Source organism: Lonchura striata, chromosome 5, assembly GCF_050655825.1.
Source record: "Lonchura striata isolate lonStrDom1 chromosome 5, ASM5065582v1, whole genome shotgun sequence".
Taxonomy (NCBI): Eukaryota; Metazoa; Chordata; class Aves; order Passeriformes; family Estrildidae; genus Lonchura; species Lonchura striata.
Window position 1 is genome coordinate 8,254,102 of NC_140707.1, and position 24,285 is coordinate 8,278,386.

General features: G+C 39.6%; 1 protein-coding gene across 3 annotated transcripts in view; it reads left to right on the forward strand.

Moving 5' to 3' along the window:
* Nucleotides 1-10,793: 10,793 nt before the first annotated feature.
* The window catches only part of SLC5A12 (solute carrier family 5 member 12), a 38,453-nt gene continuing 24,961 nt past the window's right edge, over nt 10,794-24,285 (forward strand). For all 3 annotated transcript variants that reach the window (XM_085581219.1, XM_085581218.1, XM_021539031.3), the window contains exon 1: nt 10,794-23,492. In XM_085581219.1, the coding sequence (XP_085437345.1) occupies nt 23,136-23,492 (357 nt within the window). In that variant the 5' untranslated portion in view covers nt 10,794-23,135. The remainder of the gene's footprint in view (nt 23,493-24,285) is intronic.

The following is a 24,285-nucleotide window of genomic DNA, read 5'->3' on the forward strand; positions in this document are numbered from 1 at the left end:
TCAGAATATATGAGGTCCAAGTGAAACACTGGTTAAAATGGTATTAAAAATAGACATGGGCATGTGTTAAAACACTTAGCTGAATTTGCAATTATACATAGCATTTGGAGGAAGTTTAGCAAAATTCCAAAAGCAACACTGATGCTTTTAATTGAAAAAGAAATCCCATTAATTAAAAAAAAGCTAATAGTACAAATAAATTCTAGAAACAGCCCAGAGAGATTTAAAAAAAAAAAAATCCCCTCTTGATGTCCTGTTCAAGACATTTCCAGATTACAGAGTTTGTTTTATAAATGGTTAAAATTGCCTACAGCAATATACCACTGTCTACCAAAACTCAGTTTTTTTTAGTAATTGTACATATATACACACACATTTAACACCAGACTTTGGAGGTGAGATCACAAGTGCATGGTACAGTAGTTTATATCCACCACTCAAGCACTGTGTAGCTGACACATCTGAAGGACAGGAAGCCATCCAGAGGGACCTGGACAAGCTCCAGAAATGGTGCCATGAGAATTTTAACAAATGCAAATGCAAATGCAAATGCAAAAAAAAAAAAAAAAAAAAGGCAGCTAGTACCTATCCAAAGCTGGGTATCTGAGCCATTTTCACCCCACTATGAACGATTGAACAATACCTAAAACAGAGATTGAACTGCTTATATCAAATTTAAATGATTGTGTCCTTCATTGCTGTATAGACAAGAAAGTGTGTGAACAAAAAAAGCCTCAGAAAAAAAGATGTAGTATAGACAGGGAAATGCCAAATTTCAGATTAACAATATTATAGTAGGCAATCCTCTTGTATACCCCACCTGAGGAAGCATTTGTGGCTACAAAACCATGGGTTTTTTTGAGCAACATATGTGTGGAAGGAGGTAACAGTTCCACTTTAGGACTGCATTTTCAGAGAAACACAAGGGGAAAAAGCTCAGACACATGCTCTGACCTCACTTCACACTGAGAGCTTTTTGATAGAAAGCATGGGAAGAGATGCCCCCTCTGGTCCTCTCTCAAAAGGATTTATTAACAAGGAATGCAGCAGCTCCCACTAGATCATTGCTGCTACTGCTGTGCTTTTAAGTGCCTGCACAGTCCCAACCTGCCAGCTTCATGTTCATTTAAAAAGACCTGGCAGCCATCAAGATTTGAATCGTACCAGTCCAGAATAAATTAAAACTTGGATGGTTTCAGGAAAAAAAAAAAAAAAACCAAAAAAAAAAACAAAAACAAACCTAGATAACTAAAACAACCAACCAAAAAGAACCAAACCAAAAGCAACTAAAAAACTCCACCCTGAAATTTCATATTCTTTCAAGTGGATTTTTCTTTCCCCCCAGATAGGAACTGTTTTTAAATCCTATTTCCTTAGGATTTTAAAGGAGAGCAGAGCAAATTCTCTCCTTCATACCTAAAATTAATGTTGCTTTCTCTTTATTTGCACAGAACACGAAACCATTCCTATATTCCTTATGCTTTGAAAATTTCAGCTTGCAGAAGAAACTATTATATCTGGGTTACATCAAGTAATGTTCACTCTGGTTCACAGACAGCAATTTCCTTGCCAAGTTTTATATTATTAATCCCTTGGTAGGCAGAAGGGAAAATTATCTGGTTCTAAATTCCTCATAAAGCGCAGAAGGGAAATCCACCCTTGTGGGAGCAAGAAGAGGGGAATAAAAATCTAACCTGTGGAATTTTAACCATATTTATGAACAGTGCTGCTACAAATGAAAGAATGAGAAGGGTTGAAGTAAATTTCAGCTCCTAATAAATACAATTAAAATATTTACAACAAGAAGGATGTTTTTAACTTAACTGCTAGGTCATTTTTAATAAGAAAACACTAAGGTAACTCCAGACTGACTCATGTCTCTTAAACCATTAATTTTTTCCAGATATGATAGGTATTACCTTTCCCCTACATATTGTAAAATTTATTAACTAAACTTCTCTGGCTGAATCAGCATAAACCTGGCATAGATGTATGTGGAAACAATTTGCTTTAGGTGAAGACATTCCAATACAGGTATGGAAAAACATGGAAAAGTGCTTATTCTGCACCTCTGCACTTTATGACAGGAGGTAATTCTTGCCATGTCAGCCCCCTCACTGCTGATCTCTGGATGCAGTAACCTCACAGGCACTCACAAAGGACACTTTCTGCATTTCCCTCCCTGGCTTACTCAAAATGAGATTAATATGTGGAGTTTATATGTAATATTTTACATTCTTTATATGTTGCTTAAATCCTTCTGAAAATGTTTGTAAGAGTAACCCACAGGGCAAACACATTCTCAATAGCAACTTTATGAGCATTTTTACATAAAAATTAGGAAACAGCTAACACTTCAATAAAATGATGTTTCATTGTTGCTTACTGCCATCAGAATCTGAGGTAAGCCATGCTGATGGGGGTAATTGCTGCAGTGGCAAACTGCACCCACTATCCCAGCGTGCTGGTGAGTGCAAGTACAGCAAAGAACAGCCCAAGGCAAACCTTGTTCCACTTGACACTCACTAGCAGGGCAGGCTGGATGCTTGAGCTGCACCCAAGCCAAAGACAAACCACCTATTCAGCTGTCTGGCTAGGTAGGTCCAGTGGGCTGTGAAAATTCAGGTTTACATACTGGAATACAGCACTCTAATGTATAGGATTTCAAGAAGAGTTCATTTTTCCTGGCATTTACTTTTCTTCCATGTTTTTTCACTCCCTCAAGAGATCTCTCAAATATCCTTTGGTGTGAGCAATTGGTCTACCAAAGCATCAGCAAGCAAACATCTTTGCAAGAAATGATATGCCAGAATATTTTGGACAAACTCTTCAGGGTTTTCTTGTGTGGTGCTTGGTAACAACAGTTAGACCAGCTATATTGAAAAAAGTGTCCAGGTGTACAGGATTGCTTTTCACATATGTTCCCATTGTTATTATGCCCCTCCAAGCCCCTTGTGTAAACACATTACCTTACCTCTTTGAAACATCAGTAAACCGTTTTAATATGCTAAGTTCTTTGAAAGAAAACACCATCAAATTTTTAATAGAAAAGTAAAATAAGCTCAGACAGTACTCAGGTAGCCAAACCCCTAAGACTGAACCATGATTTGATACCATATTCCACATTCCTGTGCACACGCAATATATTATTTTCATTGTCACAACAGACTGCTAAAGTATACATTTAAATAAAAGATGCATTTTCCAGGTTTCAAAACTCTGTGTGAACAACTTAAGAGACACAGGCATATGGCACACTCCCTGTGGGGCAGATGATTAAATCTTCACATTCAGGTGAAAGCTATGAAAACTCAAAATATCAGGGAGGTGTGGTGTAACTTGAGAAGGTACTCAAGTGCTCTGAATTCCACATCATAACTCCTAATCATAAACAAAATGTAATAAAGTACTATGAGGATATTAGCCACATGTTCCCCTTCAGGCAGTCCTTCCACTGAGCATGTCTTTGCCTTCATTCAGTCTGAGCATAATATGTCCTTAATGAATATGAGAGCAAATTTTAAGGTTTTATCAGATCTTAATAAGAGAAAAGTTCTTTCAGAAGCCTGAAGGATATAGCATACAAAAATAAGGTGCAACAATGAGAGAAATAAAAGCATAAAAGGGGAACAAGAGAAGACAGTTGTTATGCAGTTAACTTGAGCTGATCATAAATTTTTATTAAAGTAGCTTTACTAAGACACGTGAGTCAAGCCTGTTTAACCTGGTTATGGGTAATAATTTTTGCATAGTATAATATTTTGTGTTTGGATACTCCTGCATCTTCTCCTATCTTTTTACATACTGCATTGAGACTATTCACTCTGTAAGAAATGCCTTTTTTCCTCCCCTGACTAGATCTAAAGCAGAAGTATTCTTGTAGATTTTGTTTTATACCACATTTATATGGAATTATCTTTATGTATGAACTCAAATGAAATATTCTAACCTAGTTTACTCACATTTGCAGAGCAAATCTGTAGGGCTGTTACAGAAAAGAAGGCAACAGCAACACCATATACAGTGCTACATAGCAAAGGTGAGATGTTCCCATGCCCAGTGTGCTTCAGAAATCACTGGATTTCTACATTAAAAAAAAAAAAATCAGAACAGAACAAAAAAAAAACTTTTCTCCAGCTCTGAGACAACATTTACACTACCTGACAACCATTTAAGTTTCCTGGAGTTGGAATAGGCTTCACTTTGCTCACAAGGCATGCCATGGCACAAGATTAAGAAACAAAGCTCTTTGCCTCCACTGGGAGTCTCCCAATAGCCAGTACAGTTATTGCTTTGTTTGCTTCTTCCTTAATGAGAAGAAAACATAGAAAAAATAACGATGCTGATATGGATTGACAGAGACTGGAAAGGTTAACTGGAAAGACATTTTGGGATCATGTGAGGGGCTAGGGGGCAGGTCAGGCATTGCCACTGGTGTGCCTGATTGGCAGCACTGCCAGGCTGGGACAGAGGCTCCAGGGCTGGGGACAATGCTCCACCCTGCCCTAACCTAGCTCCCAGGTGGCCAAATGACCACAAGTCCTACCTGGGGAAAGGCTCAGGAAGGCCAAGGGGTATTTAAGGCCGAACACGAGGCAAAGCATTTGTCTTGACCCTACCTTCATCTTGGAGTTTCTATGTGTATACCACTACATGTGTGCTTTTCTGTTTCTTTTCTGTCTTTCCCTCTTGTCTTAGCATATATCACAGAATAAGTCGCAGTTGAGACAGCCACAATACACAAAGTATAACTGTACAATATCAGAAAACTTCAACCCATACAGAGTAACACCTTACCTCTTGAAAAGGCTTCAGGCACCTGCCCATGCAGAGTAACACCATACCTCTTCAGAAGGCCTCTAGTGTCTGCCCACGCAGAGTAACAACATATCATATCAGGAGGCTGCAAGCATCTGTCCATAGAGAGTAACACCATGACACTTGAGGAGGCTGCAAGCTCCCCTTGTCCTTCAGCCCAACCTTTTATCCCCTCCTGTTGATACACTGCACCTCTGTGCCCTGTGTGCTTGCTCAGCACACCTGGGCACTCCGTGGCTCAGTGCTGGCAGTGCTGCTCACCTGCTGCTCACAGCTGCACCCACTGGGGTTGAGGCTGGGCCACAGCCCCACTCCCAAACACCATAAACTCTGTGCCTACACTCTCTTTCTTCTAATTCCCTCTTCTTGGAATGCTTTGAGTCATAGAACACTGAATGCATTTAATATTTGCTAAGTCAAACAGGTCAAGTTAATGCTCTGAGAAATGTTTTATGTTGACTGGATGTTTTACTAAACCTTTTACCAAAGCTTCCTGACTTTGTAAAGTTTGCTGGTAAAGTTGTTTTGACCTCTTGAGATTATCTGTTTGGTGTTTCTCCCACGTGTCCTACCCAGAGTTACAAGAAATCTTGTAACTCCTTTCAAAAGTCTCCTTGAGTGAGTTGATTGAGGCCTTACAATGGATATTATTATTTGTTCATTTCAGTACCATCCATTTAACAGCAACTCCACCCTTTGCTTTCCAGTTTCTATCTTCCACATGCTAAGCCCTGCCCTGGTATATCCAAAAATTAGCTGCTTAGGGTGCAAAATTTGAAGCCATATAAAATCTAACTTTCTCAGTTAGGAGTTTAAAAATGCCCATCTGATTAAGTTGTGGTCTTAAAACAGTTGCTAATTTACAAAAAAAGAAAACTCAAAACAAAGCAAAGCAAAAAAACCCAACAAGAACAACAACAACAAAACCCCCCAAAAAAATCAAAAACTATTAAACACAAAGAATACTTCCACAGGTTTGTGCTAAGAGAGGAGAGGTGCATCTTATACATAATATGTACATCCATATTTTTCAAACATGTAAAGTCACAGGATGGGTCTGAAAGAAGAGGTCTTGGAAGAGTTCTGCAGGGGATGCAAAGATGCACCTGTAGACCGTGGGGATCCACAGAGGATGCAGAGATCCACCCACAGCCCATGGGGACCCAGGAGAGATGCAGAGATCCACCCACAGCCTGTGGGGATCCATGGGGGATGCAGAGATCCACCCACAGCCTGTGGCAGAGGTGCCCATGCCAGAGCTGGTTGGTGCCTGGAGGAGGCTGTGATCCAATGGAAGACCCAGTGGAGAGAGAGCCCTGTTCCCAGGCTGGAGCAGCCTGTCCTTGGAGGACTGCACCCTGTTGACCAGTGCCCCACACCACAGCAGTTTCAGGAGGCCTGTGTGTCTGTGGGGGGAATTCATGTCGCAGCAGTTTTGGGAGGACTGCTGCTGGTGAGATTGAAACCATGTCAGTGAGGTTTGTGGAAAACTGTCTCTCCTGGGAGAGACCCCACGGTCTCACAGGGAAACCATTTCTCTCCCTGAGCCAAGCAGAAGAAAACCTTGGGTGATGAACTGACCAAAACCACACCCCCTGTCTCCTTGTGCTGTTGGTTGGAAGGAGGGAAGGATTGGGGAAAAATGTTTTGAATGGCTTATTTTACTTCTCATTATCCTGCTCTGATTTTGTTAGTAATAAATTCACTTTGTACCTCTAAGACCCCTGGAGTGTTTTCTTCTGGTCATTATTTCAACTCACAGACCCTCTGTCCAATTTTCTCTCCTCTGCCCAGCTGTGGCAGGGGTGGGTGAGCAAGCAGCTTCTGGTGTTTGGCTGGTGTCAAACCACGACAGCTTCTAATCTGCAATACTGATTTAGATTAAATCTGTGCTGCAAAGACTCAGATGACTTTTCCAATCCCTCTTCCGAGAGCAGAGAACTTTGCTTCATTTTCTCTTCTAAAAGAAAACAGAGGCTTCTCCCAGGCTTGGTTAATGTGACAGCTGTAAATACAGGCTGTTCAACCCCCTTTTGAACAAACAAGAATTGAAGTTTACTACTAAAAAGAAATTTAAATCTGTACATAAGGAAAATAAAATAATCAAATAATCTCTTTAGTAATCCTTGCCTATGAAGTCTGATTTTCAACCCTTCTTTAAGCCCTTGTAACAAGCAGAAATCCAAATCTGCCCCCCACAAAAAGACATCAATAAGTCTCCATCAATTTAATTGGGATTTGCTTATCTACTACAGCAGGAGAATCCAAGTCCCAGTGTGCAGAAGACTATTTCCAGCTCCCATCCACAGGACTCAGGCAGACTGAGAATAGTAACACAAGTAGCTGGAGTACTGAAAAAGTAATCTGCTTCTAAACCTAAGGAAAATATTCATTTCTACATCAACACACACACTCAAAGGTTCCATGTAATTGAAAAACCAGGTTATATGATTCCCACACTAAGATCACCTAACTCTATGTCAGTATTTTTTCCTGTTTATTTTCATTTTTTTTTGTTTTCCAGATGAGGAGTGGGGTGATGGGAGCTAAAAAAAAAAAAAAAAATCATTCTCATTCTGTAGTCTCCTCTAACTAAGTTAACATTAACTTCATTTTTGTAAGTTCCCACTGCTCCTGATTTACTGTTTTTCTTTCTACTTGATTTATTTTCCAGATGGAGAACTCCAGAAGGCAGAAATTTTCAGCATGGTGTCTTATTTCCTGCTAGGTTATTTTGTCTGTCTAAGGAGCTCTTAGAGAAGAGAACAGAAAAATTGATTTATGTTGCTTTACCTGATAAAGACACATATAGCTACACACTAACATTTATTTCAAAAAGCTTTCACAGGCAACAATATGCTTTACAGCTACATTAATAACAGGCATTGCTTGCAGCAAAGTATAACTAAGTACCTCTATACTTTCTCCTTCTGAACTCCACTCCCTCACCCCCCATTTTGCAACCTGCCTGGCAGGGCATCTTACACACACATATACACACTTCACACCTTTATGTATTTATGATGACTGACAATGCCATTTGTAATACCAGTTTTAAAGCAGCAGCAATGATGTAAAATAAGCCCAGTGAAAGGCAGATAAAATAGTTTCATAAAGTGTAGGTCATATCCATTAGTTTTTTAGCAAAATTGCTCTAAAACTTAGTAACCTTCCAAAATTAAAAAACAAAACCACGTAGATCAAGACCCACTAATGCCTAAATTCTTTAAGCATCTGTTCAGCCTATTTTTCACCATACCCTACATCTTGTATTTATTGTACCTCTCAGATATCTGCTCCTATCTTGACCCACCTTCCTTTTTTCCTCACAGAGAGTGTATAAATATACGGAGTATTTATATTCACAAAAATGCATGCTCTCACATGGAAATACTTTAGGCCAGAGAAGTTGTGGATGCCCTGTCCCTGGAAGTGTCCCAAGGCCAGGCTGGCTGTGGCCATGAGAAACCTCCTGTAATCGGAGGTGTTCCTGCCCACTGCAAGTGATCTTTGAGGTCCCTTCCAATCCAAACTATGCTATGATTCTAAGATTACACCTGAATATGACTGTACAGTTATAGCCAGGAGTGAAGCTTTTTTTTCTGTGAGAAATTGTTGCAGATGATAGATAAATATGATTGTTCACAAGTAATACATCGGGATGAGAACAGTCCTCCCAGCTAGCCGAGCAATGCCCCTGCCTTGGGATGGGTCCTGGGGTGAAATGGACTGTTCCATCCCACCCCCCAAAATATGTATGGTTCATCCCACACATCTGTACCCTCCCCTAAAACATTAGTGTCTGTGACCCCATTGGATATGCCTCATCCCAACCCACCTCGAAGCCCTCCTGATAAGGGGGCTTTGAGGGGCCACGCGCTCTCTTGGAACTTCCCCTCTCCTGGAACTTCCTCCCCCTTGGGGCTTCCCCTCTCCTAAACCCTCCCTTTGTCTCTCCCCTCCTCCACCCTCTCAGGCCCGGCCACGTGCTGCGCCTGGGAGCACGAGACAGGACCCTCCTGCACCCCCAATAAACCTCTTTCCCCAAGAGCAAACTTCAGAAAGATCTCTGCCTCCATTCATCAACACCGTGCTGGAGCCTGGTATTTTCCCCAAGAAATAGCACTACTCCTTTTTCCCATAGCACTTACAACTTTTACAAAGGCGAAGAAAAGAGTGGGGACAAGCAGGAGAAGCAGGAGATACAATGAAGGAGTAGGAGAATAGAGACAGTGTTCTCCATTTGCCCCAAGGACTTCCATCAGGGTCTGATTTTCCTCATTAATATGAGATTTAGTACCAAGAGTTTTATCCACTGAAAAATTAAATATACCACATTAGTCTATGAAAAATACCAATAATTAATATATAGTAGGTGTAATATATTTAAGTTAAGCATGACAAAATATTTGTGTGAATGTAGTTCAAAGCATGGTGATACCACTGTCAACTTGCTTTTGTGGGTAATGCCACTGTCTTTTTAGCTATTCATTCAGGAAAAAAAAGTGAGATGAATTCTCAATTTGTAATTCTCAATTCTCTTACTTATATACAGTGTAGTAGATAGGGACAGGCGAACAGAAGATTTCGGGATGTGACGGAAAGAAAGACCCTTCCCCCCTCGCCCTGCAACACGTTATCTATTACCCCCAGAGCATGTAACCACACCTAACCCAGTAGTTTTCCACTCCTTACTAACCCTAGAGACCCTACCAACCTCCCCTGATGTAGCAAAGTCCCCCAAGACTATTTAAACCCATGAGATAAGATAATAAACGCCTTTTGACTGTCCACCACATTGGTGTTAGCGTGTGTCGTTGGCCCGAGTAGCCCGGGCGAGGCCGGGCTGCCGTGCTGTTCCTTGCAACCAGGTCGCCTTGCCTTCCCTTAAGGCAACATAACTGGTGCCGAAACCTGGGAAGATTCGCTCGGGTAGCGCAAGTCACCTGGGCAAGGGCAGCGGATGGAGCTGTGAGACCGAATCACCGGCGGGGGAGACGTCCCGGGACCCGCGATCGTCATGGATACCATCGCGAAGGTTGTGAGTGCAATTCATAAGCAGTGGGGTATTAAGTGCAGGCTCAAAGACTTTTATCTTGCTATAGCAAGGCTCTTAGAGCTTGGGGCAATTGACCGCCCCGTGGATGTTTTGCATTCAGAGATATGGGAGAAATGCACAGCCATGCTGGCCGAGGACACGAAATCCTCAGGCAGTGGCAGAAGCCTTAAGGCGTGGCGCAAAGTAGAGAAAGCCCTACACAGAGCAATAGAAGAGCAGGAGGCATGGAGCATAGCACGCACATGTTTATTGGTTACACCCAAGCTAGGGGTAGGAGCGGCAACGCAAACCGCCCCTGAGGGTGATCCGCCCAGGAGCGGGGATCCGGGGGGGCCCGGCGCGTCACCCCCCTCCCCGGGCCAGAACCCAACCCCCCCCGTGGAAATTTCCCAAAAATCCGTGGTTTCCCCATCCGTCCCGCCACCGCTGGTCAGTGACCCGTTGCCAGAGGTGCAACAGCACGCGGAATCCTTTTGGCAGGGACTGGCGAGGGAAGCCAGAGAGGCAGAAACCGCAGTTCAAGAAGAGATCCGAGGCACGCCGCCACCCTACTGCGTTGAAAATGGCGCTGGCAGCCAAGGGGAGGGGCAGGGCGTGGGCAGTCTCGGTGCAAAAAGCTCCGAGGCGCGGGGTTTTACGAATGCGCATATGTGGGAGAAAGAGGAGGAGAGCGGCAGAGGGCTCGGAGCCGATCGGCAGCCGCGCCTGACGCCACTACCATGTAAGGGAGAAACCCACCCCTGCAGGAGGCAGGGCGAGCCCGGGGGGCGGCAGCGGCGCCACCCCCGGCGGGAGGAGCGGGGTCGGAGCCGCGCAAAACGGCACCGAGCCCCGGAAGTGTGCTGGCATTCGACTTCCGACTCGGAGTCCAGCAGCAGCTCCGGCAGCCTGGAAGAGCTGTCGGCAGCCGGCTGGGACTCTGAGACGGAGGAAACGGAGCCAACGCGATTTGAAACAAAACTGAGTAAAGCTTTAAGCCGCACCGAAAAGCAATCACAATACAAACCAGCCCAGTTTACCGACTGGAGAGAAATAAAAATAGCCTGTGTTGAATGGGCCCCAGCAGCTCCCATCCAAGCTTTCCTGGTGAAAATCACCAGCCCAGAAAGGAACCAGCAGAAAGTATATACTCCAGTAAACCCAAAAGATGTACAGTCAGTTGTCAAAGCCATTTCAGAAAAAGAGATTAATTCAGCCATGGTCTCCACCCTAGTCAATAGTCTCTTTAGTAATGGCGACTTGCTTCCCCTTAATATTATTAAGAACGTGCTAAAAGGGAAAAACACAATTCACCCCAAAACCTTGCCCTCAAAGGTCGCCAATACCCCAACCAACCATGCAGATGCCCTCCAAATAGGCCGCATAGCCAAGTCAAACCCAAACCCAATCTTTCATATGCTAAAAGCTATCTTTCTAACCCTAAACAAAACCAAACCAAACCTAACTAACTCCTACTAGCTTTGCTATAATGTTAAACCCCCTTTCTATGAAGACATTACTTTAAACACCCCCTTCAATTACTCCACAACCAGTGCCCCCCACCAGTGCAAATAAGACATTCCCCGCAAAAAAATCACCCTGAGTCAAATCACAGGCCAGAGCAAATGTTTTAACAATGCAACTTTAGCAAAACAAAAAGGCAACTTCTGCACTAAAGTTGTCAAATCCAACAGAAAAATCAACAAGTAAGTAGTCCCATCCTCATCTAAAATGTGAGTTTGCCAACAATCAAAAGTAAGTCCTTATGTGTTCCTTGCCAAATTTAATAACTCTATCGACTTCTATATCCAAGTTCTAATTATTCCTAAAGTCCTGTACCACTCAAAGAAGTATACCACCTTTTCAAGAAACCTGACAGACTCCACAAAAGAGAAATAATCACAAGTATAACTATCACAATGCTGCTCAGCCTAAGAGCAGCTAGCACAGCCACAAGTATCTCAGCCATCACAACCCAACAACAGACTCTCTCAACTGCAAATAACCATCAATAAAAACCTTCAAAAGAACAAAAAATCCATCTCCTATCTAGAGAAATCACTTTCAGAAGTAGTTTTACAAAATAGGCGAAAACTAGACCTCTTGTTCATGCAACAAAGAAAACTGTGTGCAGCCTTAAAAGAAGAATGCTGCTTTTATACAAATCATACGAGAGTTGTTAAAGACGCCATAACAGAACTCCAAGATAAGCTAACTCAAAAAAAAGAAAAACAAGGAAACCCAACAGAGCTAGTTCAAATCCTAGTTCAATCAATCGCCATAGCTTACCTCTTTAATTTCCACCCTAGTAAGTCCACTGGTAATACTGCTACTAACTGTTACCATAGGACCATGCCTGCTGAACAAGCTAGTCTCATTTGTTCAAGCCCATCTAGAACGAACGAACATTCTGTTCATAGACCAGCAACAAATGCTATAAACCAAAAACTGCGAACACTGCCAGTCACAAAAGCCTTCAAAACTCACCTTGCAAAAATTACTCAAGTTTACCAAACCCCTTTTTCCTTACCAAGTTACAAGTTTGTACCTCACTCCAGTGCCTATATCTACGACTACCTCATTTTATTTATGAAAAGGAGGGGGGAGATGTAGTAGATAGGGACAGGCGAACAGAAGATTTCGGGATGTGATGGAAAGAAAGACCCTTCCCCCCTCACCCTGCAACACGTTATCTATTACCCCCAGAGCATGTAACCACACCTAACCCAGTAGTTTTCCACTCCTTACTAACCCTAGAGACTCTACCAACCTCCCCTGATGTAGCAAAGTCCCCCAAGACTATTTAAACCCATGAGATAAGATAATAAAGGCCTTTTGACCATCCACCACATTGGTGTTAGCGTGTGTCATTGGCCCGAGTAGCCCGGGCGAGGCCGGGCTGCCGTGCTGTTCCTTGAAACCAGGTCGCCTTGCCTTCCCCTGAAGGCAACAATACAGAAGACCATGTAATTAAAATACCATTTTTTATAAATCAAAAGAAGGTATCAGGACAGGTGTTGTGGCACTGACTACAATTACACATGAGTTCATGCAATTACAAAGCAATTGTTTCCCAAATATTTGCTACTGATTTACATAGGATTTCAGTTAAAACAGAATTTCAACTACAACTGTGAGGAATTTATGGAATTGAGTCACATGTCATGTGAAGAGGTTTATGAGATTAGGCTGCAGTATCTAATTTTTGAATTATTTTGAGGATAACACGTTCCCCATTTTTTCAACCTGTGATGCCATAGAAAATGAATATATGCAAGTTTTTATTTCCTCTAAACATTATCTAAAGTTGTCTTTAGAAATAATTTTTCTTTCATTTCACAGCATCATGTGGTAAATCTAGACAGCTGATTCCCTGGAAGGAAAGCAATCTATTGACATATTCTGATTTCTGTCCAACAGAGTGCATGAAGAGGTAGGAGCATCACCAGCCCTCTTCCAGGAAACTTTATACAGAACAGCAACAAGCACACAAAATCTTTCACTGAGCATCAAAAGCATGTTTTACTTTACATTATCTTAAGATTTACCTTAATATTTAAATATTAATTACTATTATATAATAGTTAATAATTATAATTTAATATTATGACAGCTCTGTTCACTCCATTCTTGGAAAAAATCCAAGCCCCATCTTCTTCAGCTTTCTTTATGCACTGTTCTACTGAGATAGTTGTCACACCTGTAAAAGCAAGATTAGGGAGTTAAAAACATGGAAGGCAAGAATTTTATTGGACTTCTGGAATGGAAATAAGTATAATTATACTAAGTCTTATATACTACAAATATAGTATAAGTTTATATAATATACAATATATAATACCATATAAATAAAAAAATAAAAAAATATATAATATACATCAGTAAAATTATACTATGTGGCAAGTAGATTGTGAACCTTTAAAAAATAACAAAGAGGTATTTTCTTAATGCTGATTCATTCTTCTTAATAATGTGGGAAGTTGCTGAATTTGCAATTCAACTTATGCCTACCTTGAATTATTCCAAAAAACAGAGGAACCAATATCAAAGCTTGATGTGGTTTTGAGTTCAGTATTTTCTATTTAGTTATTATTTTGACAGCATCTAAACCCATAAAAAGCCCAGAAATAATATTCACTAGAACACAAACAACTAAATTGTGTTGTTGTAGGAATTTTATCCCAATTATAAAGGTGATTACTCAATAAATTATGTACAGTCCTTATGTCTTTTTTTCTAAATTAGTCAACTCCTAAAGTGTAAGAGTGGTACTCTTCCTATGATTTTTATTACTACTCATTTGTAAGCAAGATGTTTAATCACAGTGCCTATGTCTTCATCAATATAAAAGCAGATCAAACCCTGTACTACAAATTTCAGTCACAGTTCCAAAGAGAAAAAAACCTGATTCCTTCCAAACCACTTGCTTTCAAAACAGTATCAGTCCAAGCCTTATACACAGTCTTGTTTCAAATACTTAAGTATTATTTCCAGTTTATTTCTATCTCATTTCTTCTCCAGACCTGTCAGTTCTCAGCTGTTTCTGAGTCATGGAGCTGTGCATAGTCACCATGTTTTAGGAAAAGAAATGGTAAAGAACTATGCATATTGCAAAATAAATTCACAAATATTTAATGTACACGCCAGTAGTCAGGTGAAGTAGTCCAGTGAGGGCTCCTTTGTGTTAGCATAATTAAATTACCAGGTTAGATAACGTTCTGAAAACAAAGTGTCCTACAACTTGTCCTAGTTATAGATCCAAGACTGTAAAGAGCATTTAGGTCAGAACTACAAACGCCTGTCAAATTATATTGATGGAGCTGAGGAAAGTCACAGGATACAGCAACTCAAGTATTCCTATTTGTGAGGGGGATCCCAAAGGGTTTCCCCATGCAGCAAACTTTGGCTACCTCTCAAAAAGCTGTTTAGCCATGTCATTTCCAACAGCTCCAGTTCAGCATCTGATCATCTTTATTTTTCCTTCCTATGGAAAAAGAAAATGAAAACTTGAATTACTAACCCACAGCAGTGCAGCCAGCTGTCTGGAGCTAGGCACCCCATCAGAGGTCCCACTTCCAAGTCTTCACCCGCAGACAAAGCCTGCTTAAAAATGAAATCTAAAAAAAGACTGCTGCCTTTCAGTTTTCTTTTCTCTCTTCTAACCAGAAAGCAAAAGTTAATGTTCCACAGATGTTACAGGGCAAAATCACACCAAAGATGAAACAACAAATATGCTAATTCAAAAAATCCAACAAAAAGCCAAAGCAAAAAATCCCCTGGCAAAAAACCCCCAAACTTTAATGCAAACAGGCAAAACTCCATACAGTAGTAAAAAAATTATCCAAAATTTCAGCAAGCTACTCTGCACTAGGTGTGTTATGTACAAGGAGAAGCAAGAAAATCAGTTGCAAAAGCCAGAATGCTGAAAAACAATTCTTTTCATCTTCATGCCAAAAATTCTTTCACTCTGATGTTGACTATCAACAGCAAGCAACTTACCCTGAATTTTTCAGTTGCCCTGTCACAGATTTAAAAGGAATCTAAAATAGAAGCAACATAATGCTTCTAAACAATAGAAGCAACAATCTATTCTCAAGCATGCAGGGGACAGACAAGCTGCCCCCTTGTTTCACTTCTAAGTTTTCATTCCAAGGCAGCATTGAATAAACATTAAATGGAGAGATGGCCTGTTTACCTGTACATTTACATTCATATTTATATAAAATAAAATAAAATAAAATAAAATAAAATAAAATAAAATAAAATAAAATAAAATAAAATAAAATAAAAATTTTAAAAAAGAAGTTTTTTCTCTTAGAAGTGTTTAAAGAGCTTCATGTGTCCTGTGAGGACAAAACCCTCATCTCTCCTCAACAATATATACTACATCCAAAGGTGCTGTTTTCCACCATAGGCCTTCACATACAGCAAAAATCTTGGTTTAGAATTTATTGCTGAATGGATGTTCATTTGCAATGTCTTCAATTTTGGTGTGTTAATTACAGCCATTCCTAGATAGCATTTTACTATAATAATATTTTTCTTTTATATGTATGATTTCAGGGATCAGTTTTCCAGAACAGTTCAACATGTGTACTCAGAGTCAATATTCCAAATGTATGAATGACTCAGATTGATAAAAATAACACTAAATTCCCTGCAGCTTAAACAGAGAACCACTCCAAAGTATTTTGATATACAAAGAAAAAAGTGAAATCCCAAACAAACCAACATGAGTAACAGAAGGTCTTCCACATGAATCTTTCAAGCAAAATAGATTGTACAGTTGCAAGCAAAATGCTCTTTATTCTCTTTTTTTATGGAGTATTTTAACTATCACTAGGACTTTATATTAATTTTATTTATTTTAAGCTAGGGAAAAGAAAAGAAGAGATGATAATTGAGCGAATTTAATGATAACAAGCAATATAACAAGCAGTTCAGGAGAAGCTATTCTCTGCAGAAAAATGCACAAAAACTTCTTGCTGTGTAATAATATTGCACTCAAATCCTATACAAAGATATGGATGTGAGTACTTAGGGAGACTGAAATTATGTAGGCAAAACAGAATTAAGAGATTCCGTTGAAGTACACTAAGAATGAAACTGAATGTCACAAAATAAATCAATAATGATTAAAGATGATTCATCTCCAAGTCCTACTAAAGAAGGAGTCCCTTTAATTTGTATTTTTTGTGATGTGGGAAAACATACTTTTTATAACACAAGTCCACTGGAGTTCATGAACCATCTTATCCGGCAGAAGATGTCATGCCTCTTTAGTGTTAAACATCTTCATTCCTCGGGGAATTTCTCCTTTATGTTTAGTAGGGTAACAGTGGTGAGCGGACGTTTGTGATCCTCAGCTCTGTTGTAACCAGGGATGCTCATTAAAGCTGCTCATGAACAACACAGACTTGCATGGACTCTCAACAGCAATCCTGTGAAGTCCCTAAGATTGCTGCCTGTTTCCAAATGCTTCTTTTGCATGGTTAAGGTGGAATGTCTATAACTTATTAACAATTGAAGACCAAATCAGATGACTTTGCCTTCTGAAGCTTTTAATAGCACAGAAATAGTGAAGTACACATTACTTTTTAGTTCTCCTAAAATATGTTCTGCTTCTTTATTCTTAAATCACCTGCAGTGAGATTTCAACCCCCTCTTTCCTTCCCAGCTGCTACTACTTTCTCCCCAAACTGCTTTTTGATTTGTGTATAAAATGTCTTACTTTTGCTGTGCCTTTTCCTCGTTTTACAACAAAGTAGAACTGTAATGCTGCTATTTTGTTCAGTCATTGACTGCCTTCTTTTGCTGAGGTACACTGGAATGCAGAGCTGGTCCTTCTGTCAGTCCATAAGTTTTACAACCTCTCAGCTTGTTCAGTAAATAAAAAGATGAACCCAATTTAACAGCTTTAGTCTGCAAAGCTGTAAGTCAAACAGAAAATGTCATGTTTTCTCAGAAATTAGTTATGTTTATTCATTAGTTATTAGTCAAGAGTAGTATTCTACTCTTCCCTGTAAGGCTCTAAGATGGCCACTGCAGTATGAATTTCCCCAGTGCAACCTAGCCCTGCCTTCTCTTAGCCAGCCTCCTTCCCTTCTCTCTGCCGTGCTCAGCCTCATGCGTGCTCCCTCTCACAGAGTCTTCCATTGGCAAAGTCAGAAAAAAAATAGAGATGACCAAAGGACAGCCTTACCTCCTTGGTGTCCACACCAAGAGCACAGCAGCCTTTGCAGCCTGTTCTGTTTCACTAGCAGATCCACACCAGCTGTTTTCACACTGGAATGTGAAAACCTCACTCTGATCTGTTATGAGCTCTGTTGCTTGAGCTATCCAGCTTGTGATCTGACTGCAATAGCCAATCATTGATTTTGGGTGATATTTGGATAGAAACATCTTTCTAAATCATATCTGTGCCATTTCTGGAGAATTATTAATTTGGTTGTCTCTATTTTCCACATAGACACTGTGGCAAATACTCCTCAAAAGGTGGGACTGAGAAATGTCCCGTCCCATTTTGGAGCAGTCCCCAGTTACTGTGTCAGGATGTGATGTGTCTCAGTCTTGCTCTGCACTGATGTCTGTCCACTGGTGCAAGTTTATAGGTTTCAGAGGAAGGTACTCCCTGGGCAGATGAGCAGCAAACTACTTTCCTATATCCTACTTTTACAGTAAAATTCCAGGGAACTGAAGGACTGGGGCCAGCCTCAACCTGTGAAGGGGGCAGCTGGGAAGATCTGAGGATGGCTTGGGGCATTGGGAAACTGCAGCCACAGAGGGACCCTCAACCACTGCAGTAGTGGAGGGGCAAATGATAACAGATATATGATTTTAAGCTGTTTTTTTTTTTCTTGATAATATGACTATTCAAAATCCAGTTTTTCAGATTGTTTCTTCCCATGCAGATTCTAGCTGTCTTTGTAGAAGAAAATCCAATTCTCAGTGTAAACTGTGCCTTTTTCTCCTGAAAAATGCTCACAGAGTGAACAACTGTGTTTGCAAGCAGCTCCACAAACTTTGCATCCTGCAATGAAAGTAGAGGGAATCAGGACTGTATGGGTCTTGACCACTGGCCATAGAGGCCACTGGGTACCCTGATGTGACCTGGCATTTACAGGGAAGAATAATCCCATGGGGAGGACTCTGTGTCTCCAGAGAATGACCAATTTTGAAACTCTAAGCAATACCTCCAGTTCCTCATACTACTGGACTATCATCATCTTTTTATAGATAAATGAGCATGACTTTCTGAGGAAAAAGTAATCATTAAAGAAGAGCCTCATAAGAAAAACCAAAGTCCACTGTCAAGGAAAGATAATAACCCCTACGTTTAACAGGATTTCTGGAAGACACAGTTTTCAGTGCTTTTTTTTTTTTTTTTGCTCCAAAATTTACTTTTTCTCAGGAAGTGAGTTATCACTTCTTTTCACCTATCCAATCAAATGTAACTTAAATCCTCGAATGCCTATTTCTATGCATTTTTCACAGCTTTATATTGAAAAATATTGAGAAGGAATAAGAAAATAATTTAGTCATGTATTAGTATACAGTAAAGCAGTTGGTTTGGTTGTTGTTTTTTTTTTTTTAAATATATTATTCACAGAATTTATACTATTATCTGCATTTTTAGAAGAAAAATATCCTTCAGTACTGCACTTATTTATTTCACTTGATGTTCCTGTGATCAAACACTGCAGGTATTTATTTACCTGACAGTTGCACTTTAAATGATTTCTAGTGGAAAGCAATATACTAAACAGAGAAACTTTCTGACCCAGGTGTCAGAAATACTTTCCTTAGAGAAATTCATATAATGTTTATTTTTTATAAAAATATTTAGAGGCTGTTGCTGTTTATGGGTATTATGCAAAGTATACAACCTGTGAGATCATAATTTTGTAAGTTAAATAATTTTCGATGTATAGATCTAAGCATTTAGAGTAGCACCAACAAATGGATATCAACAAAGGGATATCAAATCTACATGTGACTTGACATTATGTTACAGAATTACACTTATGTTTGTAACAGCGGACAGATCTCAGACTCAAATACTGGATATTAGCATCAAAATAAGTCCATAAGATGAAAAAGTTTTAAGTAATTTCAGAATTCAAAACTCATTTTTCTTCTTCTCAGTACTAGTGATCAGTCAATCTTTGATCAAGGGTGAGGTCCTGGATCTGTTACACATGACAAAGGGTATCTAGCAGATTAACTCAGCTGGAGTCAGAAAAACGTTCATGATCTGATCACTGAGCATCAGACTACATGATTCTAGTCTGGTCTCAGAAAAGGATAATTTCTATCATCTCAAACTGGCATTTACTCCAAATGGGAAGCTCTCATTGCAAGGAGAAAAAAAAAGAAAAAAGAACAGCAAGAGTGGACAATGTAGTTGTGGTGGTGAGAGCATCAGGCAGATGTGTCTTCAGCTTCCTCCTAGGGAACTGCTGTTAAATATGCACAGTGTGGCACACAGGGCATCACTTTTCTGCATTTTAGGATAAGGCAGGTGTGTCTCACAAGCACTATAAGAGATGTTCAACTCTCAAGCCAATAGAATGCTGAATTAAGGTTTGTCTTTTCCCTGATCTCAAACTGAAAGATGCAATCCATTCACTCAAGCTGTGTCTCCTCTCCCCCTCAAAAGGCTATTCTTATGTTCCCCACAATCAGGGGCAAAAAGGGACAGCAGCTCATGGAAAGGAGCATTCCTTGCAAGTTTTCCTGCCTGACTGCAGCAAGTCAGGCTGCAGCAAGTCAGGCTGCAGCTCATTAGTCACACCCTTAACTTTACTATCCTCAAGTGCTTTTTTCAGATGTTGAAATAAAGCCTAATATAGAACCTCAGATGCATATAGCCTGGAGTGGAAAAGTGAAACAGTCAACTTGGAATTTCTTTTCAGATTCTTGGTCAGATATTGAAAGAGGTATTGAATCTTCAAAAAGTGAAGGTTCTTCCTTGGGTTACCCTGGCTAAAAATCAGTTTCACAAGAGTTTGCATAAATAAATTTAAAATAATCTTCTTGTTTCAGGGAAATAAAAATACCAATTATTTCCACACAAAGAATAACATCACGACAGAACAAGTGTTTCCATACTATTTAAAAATATCTTTTCTCCAGAAATTGTATTTCTAAGTTATTTTTTCTATGTGAGATTTAGCCAAAATGAACAATCCCACAACATGTGTCAGAAGACTATGGCATGATAAATACACAAATTTACATTTCTAGCTTGATTTTCAGTTTGTTATTCCATTAGTTTTTTCCTACTTTGTGTAAAATACTATCATCCAAAAAAATCCCCACTTTTCTGCTGGAAAAAACATTTGCAATTTAAAAAAAAAATTCTGCAGGTTTATATTAATCCCAAAAGAAATTTTTACACTACACTTATTTTCCTAGAATGGATATTACAGGGCTCTTCCACTTACAGTTTCTTTGGTAACATGGCAAGGAGAGAAACCTTCTGACGCAGATGATTATTTTTTCATTTGCTTTATATTTTCATTTTTTTATCCCAGGTTTTATAAACAGTTCTCCACCCTCTCAACATTGTAGGGCTGATGAGGTCTCATTTAGATAATGCATGTCCAGCAACTCAAATTTAAGAAGAAATACCCTCAAGTTTGAGGGTTTTGCATCTTTTTGTGAATTCATTTGATGTTCCTGTGATCAAACTAGATCAATCTATGGTTTTCTCGGTGAGCCCTACAAGCTGCATACAAACACCATTAAATCAGCCTACTGCCAGACTGGGTTGATGGTTGACCCCAGAAACTCCCTGTTGTACTGGCATAACTTTTACCATTGCCAGAGACATTTATTAATAAGACCCTGTAGGTATTATTAATATAAAACGTACAGAAAATATCCATATCCATGTCCACACTTACAAGGAGAGAAGAGCAAAAAGGGGAGGGAGAGGAAAAAAAAAAAACAAAACTCTCAAAAGCAAAGGAATGCTTGGCTGCTTTTTTAAGTGTGTAACACTTTAAGGCATTTGGTCTGTACAAAAGAGAAATATTAACTAGTGATGGTTGCATACTTGGATATAGTTGTGTGAAAACTCTCAGCATGTTACCTGTACTGACTCTGATCCACATCATGGAACATGGTTCACTGCTGTCTCTTCTGGCCCCTCCACCTCACCACCCATAATTACACAATGCTGTGCCCTGGCAACTGCTACATCCATATCCTGTCTTCCATAGATTTGGGGTCATAAGATCCCAAACCCACACTTCATATTTTTAACTTCAGTGGGCTAGAAGTGCTTCCTCTGTATGCAGCAGTACCTTTAAAGAAGTATCTTGGTTTGGATTTCTTACTTGTCTTTTTCAGTTCACATTTGGCAATAAAAGGGGAATTTCAACTTCCCCTTTCACATTCATTCTCGCCAAAATCAACTATAAAATTGCACAATCTCTACTTCACACATGGGCAGAAGTCCTTCTCTTGAACAATGTATGGGAACAGGAAGACTTCAGGTCTGGGCACACACTAAGCTGCTACTGACCCAGCAAAACCACCTCTATTTACCAATGAACTAAGAAGGAGATGTGGGGATCCATCCCCAACTAAAACAAGGCTGAAGAAAAGGACTTCTGCTATTTAAAGCTCTTCCAGGTTATGTAATTTTTTTTTTTTTTCTTCACAATACACACTCCACCCTTCTTTCAGGGTTGTGACTACACACACTACCTCTCTGTACAAGTTAATCCTTCAGGATGACAAATAACTTCCTGGTTCTTTGGAAAATGTATTGATACGGCATTAATGAGGATAAAATGAATATTCAATTATCTAAAACAAAACACAAAAGGAAAACCTAATAATTGAATTTACAGAATTATGCCAAAGATATAGTTAAGATAAATATTGCTGTTCAATCTGGTTTTCTATGATTCTGTAGTCCTGTAAATCCAACAAAGTTTTATATGGATAAATAAGTAATTTCTCACATGAAGCCACAGAAACTTCTTCAGTAGAAGCCAGTTAAAAATTAGTTTCTAACTGTAATTCACCCTCAGACAGTGCAGCACAAACCACACTTCTGTTCATCTGGAGGTCCATTGGACTTCCAAACACACCAAGGATGAACTACAACAAGTGGGGGGGAGCACCATAATTAGTTTTAACCATTAAACACTTCAGTTTCTTACGGCCACCTTAAGTTCCAGAGATTCTAGGAGCACACTTAGCATCTCAAAGGACAGCTGCAAAGACTATTGCTGGCATTCAGGATCAGTTTTTAACATTATGAGGAAATTGCTTCTCTGAAAACAAATTCACTAGTGAGATGACAGGTTTGTACACTGAGCTTTCCTTCCTTTCTCTCCCCTTTACTTTTTTCTCTATTGCTTTCATTTCATTATTGTAAAATGCTGAGATGTTAGAAAATAGTTGGATCATCACAATGTACCAGGCTAATGTTTAACTTTAAACTTACACATCACAGATAAAAAGGGATTGTACTACAGATTTCACAGCTAAGTCCCTTATTTCAGCTTGCCTGGCAGAAGCACCTGCCGTACTTGGGTCTAAGTGCATTCCTCCGTAACTCATCCTTAGCTACCTTTTTTTTAACTCCTTAGAACTGAACTGGATTAGAAAAAGTGTTCTGGCTGAACACTCTTCAAGTTTATTTTTTGCCATTGCTGAGCTACAGACAAGCTTCAGCTCTGCTGTCAACAGAGTTAATCTGGTCGGAGCAGCAGCCACAGTAAATCAGAATCTTCCATCAAAGAATTATACAATTGGTGCAATGCCAAACTTTGTAGCTCCAGAAATCAAAAAATTCGTGACTTGGGACTATGTTGTTTTTGCAGCACTATTTTTAGTCTCTGCCATCATTGGAGTCTTTTTTGCAGTTAAAGAGAGGAAAAAAAAAACTTCAAAGGAATTTTTGGTGGGCGGTAAGCAGATGACATGTGGACCCATAGCTTTTTCTCTTACATCAAGCTTCATGTCAGCAGTGACAGTCCTGGGGACACCCTCCGAAGTTTATCGCTATGGGGCATCCTTTGTGCTCTTCTTTCTTTCATATACACTTGTCATCATTTTTACTTCTGAACTTTTCCTACCTGTTTTTTATAGATCTGGCATCACAAGCACTTATGAGGTAAGTAAAAATAATAAAATAAAGACACTATTCTAGCATAACTAGTATACAGTTTTTAGAGAAAAATCTTTGACAAAAAACCTTCTGCAGTGTTTTACAGAACAAATATATTGATATATTAATTATTTTATAAAATAATTTGCATTATGAAACTAGTTATTTATATTGTATAAGATGAAATCATAATCTAAGGGTCAGAGCTCCTTTTATGCACATATAGCACAGACAGGATATGGGTTTACACACAGCACCAAATTAAATTACAGCTGGAAAATACTTCAGCATATCCAAATTTTGTTCTGGTTTAGAGATAGACTTTAAGAAAAATATTCAATACTATCCAATTCAAACTTGGTCTAGATATAGTAATTTTGGCCAAGTTACTATATTGAAGTAGCTGAAGTGGGAAGAAAAGAAAGAAGGTGGAAGGCTTGTTAAAATAATAAAAAAGAAAGAAAAAAAAAAAGTCAGGGCTGGAGAATGAATTCGAGCATTCTCTAGGAAAATAAATTAATGGCTTCTGAATTTTGTTGAGTTTTTGCCTGGCATTTTCTCTGGAACACATTTTTTCCTTCATAACACAGTTCAGTAGCAGCCCTTATAAACTGCACATCCACAGGACAGCTACTGACCATTTGGGATGGCCTCTTACTCACTTCAGTCAGCTCCTGCAAGTTTGGTTGCTCCTCTGTGGGCAGTTTCAACTAAGCATGAATTGGATGATGAAACTGGGTTTGTTCACAAGGAACCTTCTGGTAACAGAAAGGCTGCTTGTGCTCACTGAGCCCAAACA